The sequence below is a fragment of the Condylura cristata genome, unplaced genomic scaffold (genome assembly GCF_000260355.1).
Source record: "Condylura cristata isolate star-nosed mole 26May11 unplaced genomic scaffold, ConCri1.0 scaffold00009, whole genome shotgun sequence".
In the NCBI taxonomy this organism is placed as follows: domain Eukaryota; kingdom Metazoa; phylum Chordata; class Mammalia; order Eulipotyphla; family Talpidae; genus Condylura; species Condylura cristata.
In genome coordinates this window covers 35,361,087-35,379,220 of record NW_004567110.1, presented here as the reverse complement: position 1 = coordinate 35,379,220, position 18,134 = coordinate 35,361,087, and the positions used below count along the sequence as shown (strand labels likewise).

Below are 18,134 nucleotides of genomic sequence, written 5' to 3'. Positions count from 1 at the left end.
TTTTTTTTTTTATAAAGTTACAATGCATTCTGTTACATAGTTATACCACCATTTATTTAGCTACTTACTTGTTGATAGACATTTGAGTTATTTCCAAATAACTCAATAATAATATATAACTCAATACTACTACTACTAATAATTTTGTATAACAAAATTATTATGTTTTTTTCCCCCTAATATTAAAGAATTTTATGAGCGTAAGATCACTTAGAGGTCATCTAATCTAACTTCCCAATTTTAAAGCCAACAATTCAAATACTCGGTGATTATATAATAAAAATGGAAAAGAGTAAAAGGATAAAAGGTACATTTTACCTATAATTATTCTTAGAAGCACAAAAGTCTTTTTATGTTAGATTATAAAAATAACTATCATGATATCTAGAATAAAAACAGCAAAGAACAACATCACTAGGACAATGGTGTTTATTCTTTATTCAATTTTAAAAATTCTCATTATAGAAGAGGGCAGAAAATTGGATGAGATTTTGGGAAAAATTAAGAATATCATATTTTTAGAATATTTTAAAGCACTCCAGGATTTCTAGTATTATAAGAAGAAAATTAAATACAGTCATCTTACCTTTAATATCCTATTTGTCCTGAATATTGGATTCAACCCAAAGAAAAGGTAGAAAACATCAAATGGCAGTACTGAGGCAACATCCAACTATTGAAAGGAAACATTCATATTTATGTGGTGTTTATATATGTTTTTGGATATAGAAAGATTTATACTAATGTATAAATTTGTACTAATGCATGTACAATGTGACCAATAATCCCAGATTACTTGTTGTTTAATTACTTGTTGCCTTCAATTAAATATGCACTGAGGCCCATTAGCACCATGAAAACAGGAACACTATTTCACAACCTACTTCCTACATGTTTAATTTTCACCCGTGTACATCTGATTTTTCCTCAGACAGTGAGTTTTCTGAATTTTTGTTGAGTTGTCATATATGCATCAGAGATGGCATGTCTGCTAATGGAAAAGTATTTTTAGTAATACCTTAGACATGGGGTTGTTCAGCTAAAAATCAAGTCCATTCTTGATTTTATTTATTTTTCTCTTATTATTAGTGAGGTAAAAATGAGTTACATTACTGTTTTTATTTTGGATGTTATGAGTTCAAATCTTTAAAAATATGTTTTCACACCACACCCACCAATAAAATTCCAATAATCTTCCCACCTCCATTTTGCAGTCTAATGTCAAGAGTTTGTTATAAACACTTAATATGAATATTGTTTAAAAAACTACACTGTATCATATTATTTCACTGATTTTACACTACAAATAATTGAGTTTTACAAGAAGTTGAAAGTGTATGGAATAGCCACTAAAATAATGTTCTTATAATTACAAAAGCATTAAGTTGGAGCTATTTTCTTAAGTCAAAATGGTAATGGATCACTTGAATAATTGTGAAATTGTAAGTCACCTACCTGAAATTTCATAGTATTTCTGTAGTGTCTTCTTAACTCATCTGTATCCACCTGAAATATATTTCATATTAATTTTAGCAAATTTCATCAATTACTTTATTTTTAAAGGATATTTAGAGCTACTTCTCTCTACTAGTTCCTTCCAATTTCAACATTTAAATATTCTCTACTCTCCCATAGCTTACTTGGTATTTATTGTTGTTATTGCCTTTTTGCTTGTCACATTCAAGTTCCTCAACAGTGTCATTTTCATTACTTCACTCCAAATTCCCATTATTTATTCCTTAACTCATGACAATTGGTGGAAATTTGACTTTTGCTCAAGACTACTTTAGTGTGAAAACCACCAGTGACCTAAAGATTATACTCAGAGGACCCTTTATAGAACTTAACATAATTTCTTGACACGCACCAGTTTTAAAATCATACATATATTACTCTGTCCATTTATTTAAAATCAGTCCACTCTTCTAAATGGTGATCTACTTCAGGATAAGGTTGATTTTACCTAGCAAATGTAGATAACTAGTGGCTAGAATAATCAGAGACCAATAAATATTTAATAAGTGGAAGGATAAAGGAATAAAGCAATAGATACAATTTTTGAAGCACAGATCTTTCTCTTTTTTTTCTTTATGTGTGTGTGTGTATATGTATATATACACATATATATGTATATATATATAATTTTTTTTTTAAACATCATTCTTCATTTAAAGCTTTAAAGCACCGACCTTTCTTTGGACAATTTTGTTTTTGAAAAATTTTGTTGAAAGGAACTTTCTCTTATGAGGAATTTAGAAAATCATTCATTCAGTTCACTTACTCAGTTCCAACTTTCTATGTCCTTGGATTATTACGCTAACCATTTAAAAGACAGTCTTTCCCAGAATTCAGCTTTCTGCTATTTTCTCTTTAAACTTGTTTCCGAAAAAATCTCATCCACTTTCATAGTTTCAGAGATCACCTGGTATGTTGATGCTATTTAACCTCTTCTATCTAATTCACTTTCTGGATCTGTAGATATGAACAAATAACTGCCCATTGTCTTCACTTAGCAGTCCTGCTCAGATCAAATTGAACTTATGCCAAACTTTAATTCATCATTTTCCTGTCCCCTTAAACCACATCCCTGCTCCTCCCACTTAGGATCCTATAAGCATCTTCATCTACACTAGTCAGTAATCTCAAACCACTTTTCTTTATCTCTCATCAACCAACAATCCAGCTGTACTGATTCTGCTTTCTAAAATTATCTCTTGTTCATTCTTTCCCTTTTGCATTGGTTTTCTTATCTTGAGACTTGTTTCCTTTGATCTCCTCTACAATGGCAGCCAGAGGCTTGTTAATAATACCTGTTTTGTCAGATCCGATGACTATGATTTTTTTGAAGATTTATTTATTTATGCATACAGAACTGGGGTACAGGCCAGAGGTGCAGGGACAATGAAAGGATTCACTAGCAACAGAATGGGTAGCAGAACAAACAGATCGACAAAGTACACTGCTGAGGGGAGCAGCAGGTGAGACAGAAGAGGTCTGTTGCGCCATGTGGGTCTCACTCACAACTGAAGTGGCTGGGTTCGACTTGCAGTGCTGCGTCCTAACCCGATGGGCCACCAGGGAGGGCCGACTCTATGATCCTCAAAAAATCCAAGGCGTCTTTCACAATTTAACAAAGCTCTGCTTTCTCTGTTTCACTCTCTCCTGTTTATCCCACAACAACTCAGTTTAGTAGTTCCTCCACTCCATAGCAAACAAGTTTCTCACCTTGATACCTGCTTTTACTATTCTTAGAGCTCAGATCATACTTTTATCCTCTTTTTTTGTGTGGAAGTAGAACATGAAACATCATCCTTGATGATTTGGTCCAGCTGCACCATCACATGGTTTTCTCTATGCCTCATAACACCCACAAATTTCCTCTGTTTATGATTCATCTCTTTCCTCTGTCATGTTGCCTAAGATGGTCCTCTGTTTCTCCAGTTCTTAATACAAGGTCTAGCATATAGTATGTGCTCAATAAATGTGATAAATGCTAGAGGAATTTGCTACCATTCAAGGAAACATTTGTTAACATTCGTACCTAAAAGAATTAATGCTAATATTGAATTAACAGTCTTATATTTTAGTTATATGTAGGAAGGAATTGTTTATGTACTATTGATTAGTTGGCCAAAGTATTATACCTGGAAAGCAGTATCTTCTAACAATTATGTTCTAACAAAAATCTAGCCTATTCAAGTTCATTGGTTTTAAACTTAACTGCTCAGTAGTGTTAAAGATTCTTAGCCAGCTTCCCAATTCCTGCCTCAAACTTCTTCCATTTTTGGCAATATGTTTTACCCATGTATATAAATTAATTTTACAGAAATGTATTAGAAAAAAATGATATGTTCTTTTAATGATTTTTTTTTCCTGTGAAATAAAATGGCTTACCGAGCCACAGGTCTAAGTTTAAACAGATATTAAGCTTCAATAAAATTAGTCAGCTCCTTCAAAGAATATATGTAATAGGTAGACATTTAATGTAAGTTAAAATAGCACCTTTCCTACATATCTGGAAGAATGTTTTTAGTACATTTATTCCCTCCTTTTCAGTATTGTCTATGATTTAATAAATGTATAAAATGAAAACTTGCTAGATTAAATGAAAATGCCATCTAGCAATTTTAAAATCCCACTTCCTAGGCTCACTAAATAAATGTGGCATTATTAACTTTATGAGGATCAACATAATTAGTGGTAACAATTAGGCTCTTATTTTTAAAATGTCACCTGATTTATTTTTCTCTGTCTTTTAGCCTCATCACTATGCAGGCAACATTTCTTCAGAGAAGGCTTATTTAAAAAGGATATGCTAATTACACTTAAATCTTTTTCTAGCATGTAGATTTTGAAGAAGCTCTACTCAGGTATTTTTGTATTATTCTTTACCTCTTCTGATAAACAATGCATATAAGCTTCATAATTGCACATAAAACACAAATGTTTCAAAAATTATATAATCTAATAAAAAGACCATACAGTTACAATAATTACTCTAAGAATAAATATTTTTGAAACAAGATTATCATTTGCTCATTCCTTCAAACATTTTTGAGTATACTCTTTGCATTTTTAGGAAATTTAGGGAAATCAGGTACTGTTCCAACTCTCAACAACCTTATTACCAAGTAAGAGAGTTCTCTATTTTCTATACAAGTAGGAGACTAGATTAGTTTTCTGGACATTCATTCATGTGATTCATTTAGCAATTTGCTACATATCTTCTAGTGCCAGGGACTGGGTTAAGTGTACACATTGTTTTATTTAATCTTTACAATAGGTTATGAAGTGGATACTGCTATTACCATTTCATGGATGAAAAAGATAGCATTCAATGAAAGAGTAAATTAATTTTCTGCAAGTAATGCTGTTAGTAAATTTCAGAGATGGGACTTTACCATGGTCTGTTTTTTTTCTATTATATTACAATTTGGCTAATTATTATTTAGCAATTAAATAGCAGAAGCATGAATGAAGTTTACAGATAATAGAGAAGGGAGTGGGTAATTTTCTTCTGGTAAGTTTGTTACTAGTAAATGAAAAAACTAAATACTTAAAGCAGCTGACTATAATGGAAAGCTTGATTGACACTCTGGTAGACATTACTGAGTCTTTCCATGGACCTTGGATTGGTAGGTTTAGCAAAGACTCCCAGATGTGAGACCTTCATATCTCACTAATTCTCACTATTATTTCAATCCTCTGATATGTATAAGGGAAATTACAAACAATGCACGTTTTGTTGGTCCTTGATTGAAATTTTTGTTCTTTGTTTGTATAGCAGCAACATTTTCCAAAGAAAAATATTGCAAATAAATGCTGTGAAAAAATATGTTAACTCTTTCCAATTCTCTTTACTGTGGACTTTAGCATCTCGATCAGTTGTCTAGTTTTTCTCTGTATTTCTTTAAGCCCTTGTAGACTTAATGATTTCCATTTTCCCACACTGGAATATCTGGACAAGTAGATTTTTAATAAATGTTCGTGGAATGAATGAAAAATGTGGTGGTGTATACCAAAGGTAGTATAGATAGTTAAATGTAGTGAGAACTTCAGGTTGGTACTTAACTTACATAGTCTTCTCACCAAGATGTAATCAAGTTTTGTATGTAATCAAACTCACCAAGATATAATCAAGTATTATACTTTAAATAATAATAATAAAAAACCCCATTACTTTGAACAAACAAAGCAATTAGTTCCTGCTCTATATTTGTGGCTCACATAATGCACTTTAAATAGATCCTATTGAGTGGGCTTTTATTGGCTATTTTTCCTGGTATTAACACTCCATTGTGTACAAAAGCCTCTCAGAAAATTGAAAATAAAAGTCTTCCTTTACTGATTTTATCATTTTCCATTTATCAATCATTGATTTTCTCCCCCCTTGTGCATCTAATGGAGGTTGAAATTAGTATTCTTTTTGTTCCTCCTTTTTTTGGTGTTTGTTTATTACTTATTTGTGCACCATCATCATCATTCATCACACCGTCTGTGAGCTCTAGGGATAGTACTTGGGAGATAACTAATTCTCTCAAGCTCACACAAGGAATAATTTGAATAGATTTTTTGGATATAGCTTAAGCTCTTGTTAGTATTTCTTTCTAAGAAAGATTTCAAATATTGGGAGCTTTTCCCAGCAAGTATTATAATTTTAAAAATTAGTAACCAAACTTCTGTCAGTTTTTTTTTTGATAATTTAAGATCACCTGGAGACTTAAAAAAATGTTAAAGATATTAAAGGATTTGTCTCTCTTTTCCCAAAGCTTAAGTAAACCCACAATGCCACTTGGTCACTGTGCTCTTCCTATTGTGACATTTGAGGAGCTCTTCTGTGTGACCCTTGCTGGGAATGTGAGAGGTTATTTTGGTGACAACAGTTAAAAAGGTGCCTCTCTCTTAGCTGGGGAAGGGACCAAGTAGTAGAAGTTAAAAGATTGGGTATGTGCTTGTGAATACATATTCTGTTTTTGACTTTGGATTTGGTTGTAAAATCCCCTCAACACTGAGAGTAAATCCTAGAGGAGAAGATTTCACTTGAAGGGTAAGAATACTTGTTTCTTTTGTGGACCACTGCATTTGATGCTGAGAAATGGCATGCAATTAAGTTTGGAAAGTGAAGAGTAAATAAAAAAGGGCCAGTAGATGTCATATTAATTAAAAAAAAAAAAAAGGAGAGAACAAAACAGTAGTGATGGTGTTTTATATGCTTGTGATTTGTAGCTGCCTTTGGGGTATGTGGCTTCCTTTCTGTGGTTTGGCTCTGTTGATGGAGAGCTTGATGATTCATTGCTGTCTGAATCCCTCATAGTGCTATCCAGTAACAATTTTTGCAATAATGGACATATTCTATGCACCCAGATAAAGTAATTGTTATCCATATGGGGCTACTGGGCCTGGAAATATGGCTGTATAGTTGAGAAACCTGAAATTTAAATGTTGAAATTATTTTAATTATTTCAATTTTAAATTTGGTGGTCAACAGGCATATGAAAAAATGTTCAGCATCCCTCATAATTAGGGAAACACAAATCAAAACCACAGCGAGATATCACCTCACACCAGTGAGAATAGCACATATAAAAAAGTTAACATGATAAATGTTGGCGAGGATGCAGTGAAAAAGGAACTCTCCTACATTGCTGGTGGGAATGCAAACTGGTGCAACTACTATGGAAAGCTGTCTGGTGATTCCTCAGACTACTCAAAATGGAGCTACCATACAACCCAGCAATTCCACTCCTAGAGACCTACCCAAAGGACACAAAAACATTAATTCAAAAAGATACATGCACCCTTATGTTTATCGCAGCACTACTTACAACAGGTAAATCCTGGAAACAACCCAAATGCCAAAAAATAGATGATGTGTGTATATATATAAAATGAAATAAGTCAGAAGGAAAAAGAAAAATATCAATGGTTTTACTTATGGGAGGAATTTAAGAGAACCAAATAAAAGAAGGGAAAAAGTATATTGTTACTATAATACAAAACAATATAAAAACAAAAAATTATAAGTCAGAGAGATCCTAGAGGGAGGGGGACAGAGAGGGATCAGAAGGAGGGAAGAATGTGGAGGGGGGCTATGATGATGGGGGGAGCTATGGTGATGATGGGAGGGGGAGAGGGGAAGTAAACATTGTTATAAAATGAACATTAATGCAAATATATATTTGAAAAAATGAATGAATTGTGAAAGGTTTCACACACACATATTAGATCAAGCTTGTTGTGGTTCTCAAATGTTATCTAGATTTAATTTCTCTATATTTAAATCTCAGAGAGGGGTACATTAAAATCTCCCACAAGAGCTATTGTTTTATCTCTCCCAAATTCTATTGTGTTATATCCTAGTCCTAAAGTTTGTTTAATTACATGTTTTCAAGATTGTTTTATCATTCAGTTTATTGTTACATTAACTTTGCACTTTTTTGGTTTTTGCCTTAATTTCCAACAGATCTAAAAATTAAAGACAAAAAAAATTAAATTTGAATAGACACATATGACTAGTGGTACTACTTGAAGAGTGCAGTGAGTCTACTCTGATAAAAAGGGTCATGACAGGTTTATTTTTAGTTAGGTTTTCCCAGAGTGTCCAGGTCTAAAACCCTGGTCTTGATATTTTTACTATATGTATCATTGTAGATGGTGTTGACTATAAAAAGTTAAATAAGACACAGTTTGTTTCCTGAAAAATGTATAACTAGTGCTTTCTCATAACATCAAAAAAATTTTTTTTGCTTTGATAAGACATATTCAAATGTCATTTAGGTTAAACTATGCATATAGTTTCAACTTCTCAGACTTGGCATTATCCTTAAATATTATACATTTCTGAAAATCTTGCCATGTGGAACCAGTACGGTGTAGCTGTAATAAGCCTGTACTTAAATCTTGTCTTTGCTTCTTCAAATCTTTGTGCTTCAAACAAATCACTCACCCTCTCCAAATTTCAGTTTCCTCATCAGTAAATAGGTCAAATACTTCTTTCCTCATAAGGTGGCTGAAAGGGTACATTGTAAGTAAATGAAGTAGAATGATAATGATTTAACATCTAACACATACTCATCAAATGCCAGACACAGTTCCAGGTCCTTTACATGCCACCAATTCAGTCTTCCCATAGATATTATGAAGCAACTAGTGTTACTCTTATTTCAAAGATGACCAACTAGGGCACAGAGGGATACATGGTCCCCAGCACAGAGTGAGTCCTTAGTGGTTGTTTTGCTGTTACTGTGGTTTCTGGTGGTTAATGACCCATCCATGCAGTCAGTCAGACATTAACGAAAACAATGTTGTTATTTTACAGTTTATATAAACTTATAAAAATTATAAATTTTGTGAGGTTTTTAGTCTTCTGAATCTTACTTACGATTATGTCTCCTCCTCTTATAAACTGGAGTCTGGGTTGGACTAATAGCATGTCACAAAGGTAGATGATATCGCAGACAATGTCTATAATAAGCCAGTAGCATGCGTTGTCTGGTGTTTGATAGGGAAAGACAAGGCGCAATGGTATAAACCAACAATTCCAGTTATAGGCAATGGTGACAAATAAAAGCCACAGGAGATAGAGTCGATCTAGAAAAAACAGTAATTGAAGTAGTCCGAATGCATATAACAATAATGAAGATAATTCTCTGTTAGTTTGGTGAAGTTGGTTCACTATGCTTTGGTGATAAGCAATTTTCTACAAGACACTGTATTAAATATTCAGCACAATTCTGCCTCTATAGCAGGAGGCATTGGGCTATATAAATGATATGAAGTGACTTTATCATCTTTCTTGCCATTGGAACATCCTTTCTTTAGACAGGTGATTACTCTGAGTACAGGCAACTGTACCATTTAGATCAGGAAAGTGGAAACTCAAGAAGAATCAGATTGTGTCCTGCTAGGACAACTCAGCAGCTAGCCTTATCTGCAGGATGTGCCTGGGCCAGTAAGGGAAAGGCCATATCTTGCCTGAGGTAGTGTGGCTGAAATGGGGAGGGCAGAGAATTAGCCCAGCAGGGGGGTTCAAGTCTCTTTACACATTGCTTTCCTCTCTCTAAGGAGATGATTTGTTTAATTAATCTAATTAATAATGTGAAGCCATTTTGTAATGTTTTGGCTGCTTTTGGTGATGTTATCAGTATACATACTGCTGAATATTTGGGTAATTTTTTTCAGTTGGGGCAGGAGAGGCTTTGGATTACCTTTTATTTATGTATTTTTGGTTTAAATGATTTATTTATATATATTTTGTATTATTGCTCTTTTTTTGTTTGCTTTCTTTTCTCAGGTGTATTCCCCATAGAATTTCCACAACCAATTCACCTGTGCACTATTACTATAGTCCCGTATGCTCTTCCTGCCCTCGTTTTGATTCCTCTCTCTCCTCCTCTGTTGTAGAATGATTTATAGTTGTCTGTTTAGTATTGTTTTGTTTTTTGTTGTTATTATTGTTTCCTTCATCACTTGTATGATTCCCCTATGTTGCTCCTATAAGTCAAACCATCCCGATATTTTTCTTTTTACTTCTGGCTCATTTCACTGAGCATAATTTCATCTATGCTCAGTGGATGGCATTAGTTTATCTTTTTTGATTGCTGAGTAGTACTCCATTGTGTATATACCTCATCTTCTTGATGCAGTCATCTATTTTGGGCATGGACTGCCTTTTAATAAAAGGAAGGCATGTTTTATCACTTTTTTAACAGAGTGGTGAAAATAAGCCATTGGAGATTTTGTAGCTTAAATTCTGCTTTCCAGAAAGACTCTGAGTGTGGGCTAGGGAAAATGGAAGCCATCTATGACTTTGGGGTCTTGGTTTGGGTTAGTAGCCAGGCCTGAAACTGAGATAGACCACTCTTTGATGGTACCTGTGTATGAGTCTATGCTTCTTTGAAGTCTAATTCTCTTTAGGTACTCTGTTAAAGGCAGCTTCTGGAACTTGCAACACAACATGCCATAGTAATGTTCTTCTTTTACTTTAGCATCACTGACTTGTGTTGATGATTTAGCTCTGGATTTAGCTTAATACAGAAAAAGAAAAGAAAAAATGTTTTTAAAAGGTTAACTTAAGTCAGCTTAATGAACACAAAGCTTCAAATTCTTGAACATTCCAGAAACATCCTATGTTAATACAGGTAGATGAGGCATGTTATGATATTTAAAATAGTATCATTTTGAAAGCACCCAGATATAAAAGTAGTAGAATTTGGAAATGAGCAACAGTTTTAAATTTCACTAATTGTCCCAAATATGTTTTAAATGGAATACATTAAATACATTAAATAATGTAGGTTCTAACATACATTTGGCCTTAAAAAAAGTAGTAATTTTAGATTTACATCGAACAGAAACATTACTTTACACTATTCCACAGGTTTTAGTGTCATGCTTCTTTAATACTATACAGATATTTCAAACTATGGATAAAGTTTAAAATATTCTTTTCAGTATATCTTTATCAAGCTATAATGACCATGACTTATTTTAGTTTCTTCTATTTAAAAGGAAACTATTATAAGTATATAGTTTATTTTGGAAATTGCACTTTCTTTGCATAGAACTATACACAAACCCTCAACTCCTCCTATGTAATTATCAATTTTATTTTTATTTATTTGATATTTGGCAATCAAATTTTCCTGTTCTTGGTTGATGTTTACATTTTTTTTACATAGTTGTAACCATAGTAAGTATTTATCACTTTTGTGCTCTAATATATTGACTATTGTTTTTATAAATATATTGTCACCTTTATTTGAGAGATAAATAATTTCTCCTCCACTTACATTATTTAGTGTGTTGATGTTCTTTGCTCTACTGCATACTCAGGGTTTTTATAAAAAATACTTTGTATATAGTGGGTATTCTTAGTTAATATTTACAATAATATTTTCTATAGCAGATATTGTGATCATGTGCAGTGTGCTCCGGTGTCTTTCTGCCTGAGGGTTTTCTCCCAGCTGGCTTGTCTAAAATGCTGAGGAATAAGAAAAATGCCCAATAGCAATCCTCAGTCACTGAAGGACAGGAGTTGGTGGACTGATGCCCCAGCTTCTGCTTGTCTCAGGATAATTCTTTTTTTTTTTTTAATATTTATTTACTTATTCATGCATACAAGAACTGGGATACAGGCCAGAGGTGTTGAGGGTTAGAGGATTCACCAGAGACAGAGTGGGGAACAGAGCAGGCAGACTGATGGAAATATACTGCTGAGGAGAGCAGTGGATTGGTCAGGAGAGGTCTGCTGTGCCTGTGGATTACCTTCTTGGCTGGGAATCAAACTTATGCTGCAGCTGCTGTGGAGAGCTTCATAGTACTGTGCTTTAATGCATTGCACCACCAGGGAGGGCCCTCTCAGCATAATTCTTATGTGTGATCTTTAGATGTTTTCAGCTGAGTCAAGTCTTGGTTGGTCCACAGCAGTGTCTAATTAACATAACTTCACATCTGAATTCCCGTTTTTTCTCTGGTATATTCTACCTAAGTGTCTAATTAACATACCTTTACATCTGAATTTCCATCTCTTTTTCTCTGGTATATTCTACCTTCCTGTATTATCTTCAAAATAAACAATTATTCCTTAATCACAGGATTTGCTGTTTAAGGAACCCAGACTAAAACACCTCGAAGAGAACATACCTCTTATAACTTTCTTCTCACCAGTACTTTGATGAAAGAGTGCTTACCAGTGTTGGGGCTGGCTTCAGGAGAGGATATATCTCCTCCTGTCAACTTTCTCTTGTAGAGCGCTGTTCTTTGACGCATCCTTCTCACTAGGTTGTGCAGCTGGGTATCAGCATACTCATTTATAACAGGGGCTGCAAGTGGTTTGCTGTTTGGAGTAAATGGGGAAAATAGTGATAGAGATGAATCCATGAAGAGATAGTAGTGAGAAGGGATTAAGTCCTCTCTCTCTCTGTGTCTCCCTCTTTGTGTGTGTATATACACACACATATACACATATCTATGAATACCAAATGAAATGATGAATTTACATTTATCGCAAGATTATTAACTGCTCTTTGCACAATTGGAAAGAACAATTCAAGAATTAGGGTAGATGGAAAGAATGCTGGTGGAATACAGATTTAGCATTAAAAATTAAAATCCACAAGTAGTAAATGACCATTCTTGGCCAAATTACATCTTGATGACTGATTCTGCTATGAAATTGAGAATTAGAGGGAAAAAAGTGATAGCTAGCATAATAGGAAGAATTCTGCAGCACCAGCACGACAGCAGAGATGGTCTGAGTGAAGGATGTCAGGATTAAAGCACACACTTCATGGTCAGCAAGCAAAGGCACACTTTATTCTTCTCTCCTTCCCTATTTATACCCTTTAGCATGGAACCTGTGGCTGGGGGGAGGTGGAAGCTCTCGGCAAGTGCGTCAATAACATGCGACAATAACATGGGGGTCAAAGAACAGTCACTTAAACACAAGGTAGCAAACACAAGGCAGGAACACTTCGTGCCTCCTGTTTTTCTGTTCCAGCACTCACGGCTCATTCTTTCTGTTTTCACATATAAGTGTGCATGTGATTCTGTGGGAGAGGTGGGGAGGTCTGTCCAGGCAAAGGACCCAACAAATTCTAAGATGGCACCTTAGTGGATTTGTTGGGCATATCCCTTGAATGATGAGTATAGCGGATTTTACTACACAGTTTGTGTTAGATGCTGCAGTTGACTTTAGTAAGGATAATACACAAGTGGGCTTGATTCAATTCTTTAAAAATAATTTGTTTTTTCTCGCTAGCTGGTGACAGAGATTTGAAATGGAAGGGAGATTTTACTTTTTAAATGCATTCAATATTAGCAGCCAGTTGAGAATTTAGGCCTGAAAGTCAGTAGAGAGGAACAAACCTGAGATGTTGAAATAGGAAACACCTGTTCAGATGGTAAGAATTATACAGTGGATCAGATTACTGATAATAGTCTGCAAAAAACAAGGAGAGTAGGTCACAACACTGAAATTTGCTGACCCTTGAGAAGTAGCATAAGAAAAGGAGCTGAGAAGTAGCAATTGAAGAAGTAGAATTGAAAGAGAAAAATGTCACAGAGTTTAAGAAGCTAAGGATTTGGAAAAGGAGATTAGTGGTGTCTCAAGCAATATACATGGTAAGATAGGAACTAAGAACTTTCATTTGAGCATGTAAGATTTAGTTGCTAACCTTTAAGAAAGTTGACTGAGAAAATAATGTAATATCATTAAATTTTGTCATTTCTCTCCATTAGTTTTTATAAATATTTTGTTAAAAACTAGAATTTGCCTTTGTTCTCTAAATAGTATTTTATGTTTCCCAAAGGCTTATTATTTCATTACTAATTGAATTCATTTAAAAGTGGATTTTATTTCCTATAATAAAAACTTTTTTTTGACTTCTGCAAGTTCTACCTTTTAATATTTGAGAACTAATTCATTATTCAATGCCTTAACTTATTTAAAAAATTCCAGTTGCTTAGTCATTTAGAATCAACTACTTCTGTCTTGTTGAAAAATATTAAATAAATAATATTATATTCCAATGTCACTTCTAACGTGGGAAGTTATATAGGAAGATAATTTTTTTTTTTTGCTGTGTTTTCACAATAATTAAATTCAGACAGCTGTCCATAGAAATTGTAGTTTAAGATAACAAACCTGCCTTTTTTTTGGGTAATAGTACATGAAGATGTTAAACAAGTGAACATTATTATTTAAAAAAAATGAATAAATAAACCTCTGGTCCCACCCTGGTGGTGCAGTGGGTTAAAGCACAGCACTAAGAAGCTTAAGCCAGTTCCGCATGAGTTCGATCCCGGTCTGCCCTGGAGGAGATCCACATGGCGTGGCAGACCTCTCCTGACGCGCCCGCTGCTCCCCTCAGCAGTGTACTTCGTCGATCTGCCTGTTCTGTACCCCACTCTGTCTCTGGTGAGTCCTCTCACCCTCCGCATTTCTGGCCTGTACCTCAGTTCTGTATGAATAAATACATAAATCTTTAAAAAAAAATAAACCTCTGAATGAGAAAAGTTGAAATTAGCACAGTTTCTCATTTTTACCAGCATATAATAGATTTGGTGGTTTATTTAGAAATTTAAAGCAAATTTAGATCAATATAAGGATAACTCAATTAAGTCTCACCATTCTTTGAACATTTACCTCTATATTCTATGAAGATTTTGAGTTGTTTACATTTCACTTGTGCATATGATACTGTTTGTATACATTAGTATGTACTTCTGGTAATCCACATATGGATATTATGATGCATATTTCCCTACTTAAGGTATTTTTTAAAATCTGTCTAGGACATGCTACAATACAGTTTTGACTCAAAAGCTTAGTTCTGAACCCTTTCCAGATGTCTACTTTCTAGATCTTTTCTTTTGTTAATCTCTAATTGTGGAGGTTGTTTTCATGATGGTTACTTTTATTGTTAATAAGCCTCATTCTAATGACCTATAAGCGTAGTGGTGCCTAACTTTGTTAAAAGTTAAATAACTATTTTAAGACTAAAGTCATAAAAAGTTATAAAAAATTGCAACATAATATATAAAGTTATATGATAAGACCCATATATACACACACACATGTATAAATACATTAACACACTTGCCAACATGTATATACATTAACACACATACCAACATATATAAGAATATCAAGCTTTCCCATATCTTAACACAATTGGAAAGAGAATGAATAGCATATTAAAATAAACATAAAACAGTCAGTACTAATATATTTCATTTCTAAATTCCCTATTGATTTCAGGTATTTTTTGACAGTAAAATAAGCAACAAATGTATTTTATCATCTTTTCCCATATAGTAAGAGCTGGAAAGAATCAAAAATGTATTCACAAATGTTCCTGAAAACTGGAGCCTTGGGAAAGTTCTGAGGTGCATATGGAATATCTTATTCATTTATTTGTTTATTCCACACAGTTGTTGTATACTATGTTGCATGAGGAAAGAACAGAGTCACAGAAACTTGAGTGAGGGACTGAGCTCAAGGCTTCAGTGTCATTCTTTATTTTTCCGGGTTTTTATTCCCATCTTGTCAGCATTAGACAATACGGAAACCATTCTAAACATGACATAAATTTAGACCTTACTGTGACCTTTTGCTAACCATCTGTGAAACTGTATGTGGCATTCAATCATGTGGGCAGTGCTCATAATTAAGAAAGTTACACATTATCAAGGTAAGGCATACATTGTAAAGTTAAAGATCAAAGTTATACATTGTAAGGTTTTCAAGGAACATTAACCACCTCTGCCCACACCAGAAAGGACATTCCTTGTGTCCAGATGATAGGTCTAGGGAGAACCAATGGAGTTTGCTCAAGGTTTATCCCAGGAGGTCTGGCCGATGGTCATGTAACCTCGAGGCCCACCTTCAGATCCTGTTTATGTGAGTGTGCTTCCTGCTCTGGTCATCTTGACCTCATCTTATTCCACAGGTGTGTCTGGCAGTCTGTGACACCATTGTTTCTCCACATGACTCCATTTAACTTTAATGACCTTCCTAAAAGCCCCATCTTCATATTTAGTCACAATGGGAATTGGGACATCAACATAAATATGTGGGGTGCAGAATTCAGTTCATAGCACATTCCAAGACATCAGTTTTTAAGCAAAGAAAATAATAACTTACTCAAGAGAAGCTGAATAGTGAAAACAAATGTAATAATATATGTAAAGTAAAAGAGAAGATAAAGTAAAAAGCTTCAAAGTAAGTATAGAATATGTTCTTTCCTAAAGTAACATAGTTAATACAACAAATATGTGTTGATGAATAAGACATTCTATATGCATCTCAAAACTTTCCCAAGTCTCCAATTTTCAGGAAATTTTATGAATACTTTTTTTTGATTCTTTTCAGCTCTTATTTAACATGTGCTGGAAGGTGAATTTATTTAGAATGAATGTCATTAACTTTAACTTAGTTTTCACATATGTAAAATAAGCTAGTATTTTGGAGAGAGAATAATATGATAAATGATGAAAAACACTTGATTGAATCCTCAAGTGAAAATTGTGGAAAACCAAGAGCACCCTATGGTACTATAACATTGATTTCCAACGTCTTTCAGAGAAGCAGGCTACTCCCCTGATGTACACTGTCATCAAATTTTAAAATCAAACTTCCTCACCATGTCTTGTGAAAATCATTTGTATAGTTTGTCATAAATTGTGTTACACAAAATATTCAATTCAAGTAACCTAGTTTCTGAAGGGCATAACAGTCCATCATGGTAAAATTTACTCATAAATCATGTGGGCACGGTTGATGGAGTTCACCATTTGATCTATTTGTCAGTACAAGATCTTGGATGTGCATCACAGATTTTTATGTAAATCAGGGACATCAATAGTCACATAAATTTGCATTTGCAACTTGATTCCTTTTAGTGAGTGTGACGGAATCATCCTATTGACTACAAACAAACTATAAAGGTAATGTAAAAGAGATTACAACCTTAAAGTATTGTAGAGCCTTATGGCACTGTTCTTTTTAATTTGCTATTTGTGAATGAGAGCTTATTTTCAGTATAATTATGTATAGATTATTTTGGGAGCAGAAATCTATGTTTGGTGTTCCAGCAATAGCAGCATTCAGAGTGCCTGCAACTGATAAGTGGCTATGATTATTAGGGTACCTACCATGCCATCTGGTTTTTAAAGAGATAAGCTATTTGCTTTGAAGATTTTACGCAAAAGAGTGCACCACCAAAGATGGAAAAAAGTATATTGATATATTGCTATTCTTCTCATAACCAATAGATATTCCTATGTACTTAAGTGTAGGAGAAATATATTTTATAAAGTGTGATTAGATATAGACGGTATTTTAAACAAAAGTGTTGAAAATTATGAACCCTAATTTTAACAGTCTTCAGTGGGGATTCTAAAACAAGGTTTATTAGCTTCACAACAAATTCACCTTGCAGATGTCAAATATGTGTTCAAAATAGCCTAATGTTTTAAAATCAACCAGTCAACAGTTTATGGAGAAATTGTAACTCTTGAATCTTATACATTATTGGACTTATAAAGTGGTTTAGCTGCTGTGGAAAAAGTTTGTCAGTTCCTCAAAAAATTAAACACAAAGTGATTATAAGACCTCATATTGCATTCTCAGGTATGTTTAAATTAATGGAAAACAGATACATAATAACTTCATGAAAAAATATGTTTAACCATCCCATTCATAATGATCAAAAGATGGAAACAGGCTAATAGTACATACAATGGAATGTAATTAGTTATAAAAAAGAACATTTCTCTAAGGTATATTTAAAATGGTTTTAAATTGCACTTTCTGATGTTAGAAGAGATCATGTCATTCATATTTTTATTTGAATCTCACAACAAGCTCATGAATGAGATGGTTCAAATGTGATTTTTCCTCTTTTTAGAAAGATGAGAAAAACAAGTTCTTGTAAACTAAGGGTTTTATCCAAGTCTAAAGGATCAGTAACTTATTAAAAAATTCCTTCCCATAGGATATTGCTTTATTCTATATTAGTTTTGGAAATGCTTAGGCCTCTTTTTTTTTTTTTTAAATAGAGATGTATAGCAATTGCATATACTTGTATTATTAAAGCAAGAAATTGAACACGTCACACAATATTTTGGGG

The 18,134-nt window shown here is 33.6% G+C and overlaps 1 protein-coding gene across 1 annotated transcript in view; it reads right to left on the bottom strand.

Moving 5' to 3' along the window:
• CNGB3 (cyclic nucleotide gated channel beta 3) overlaps positions 1-18,134 on the bottom strand; it is a 101,530-nt gene that overhangs the window by 49,569 nt on the left and 33,827 nt on the right. The window contains exons 4-8 of the mRNA XM_004679750.1: positions 12,192-12,346; positions 10,374-10,526; positions 8,882-9,090; positions 1,456-1,506; positions 587-673 (exon numbers count right to left, since the gene is read on the bottom strand). Of these exons, the coding sequence (XP_004679807.1) occupies positions 587-673; positions 1,456-1,506; positions 8,882-9,090; positions 10,374-10,526; positions 12,192-12,346 (655 nt within the window). The remainder of the gene's footprint in view (positions 1-586; positions 674-1,455; positions 1,507-8,881; positions 9,091-10,373; positions 10,527-12,191; positions 12,347-18,134) is intronic.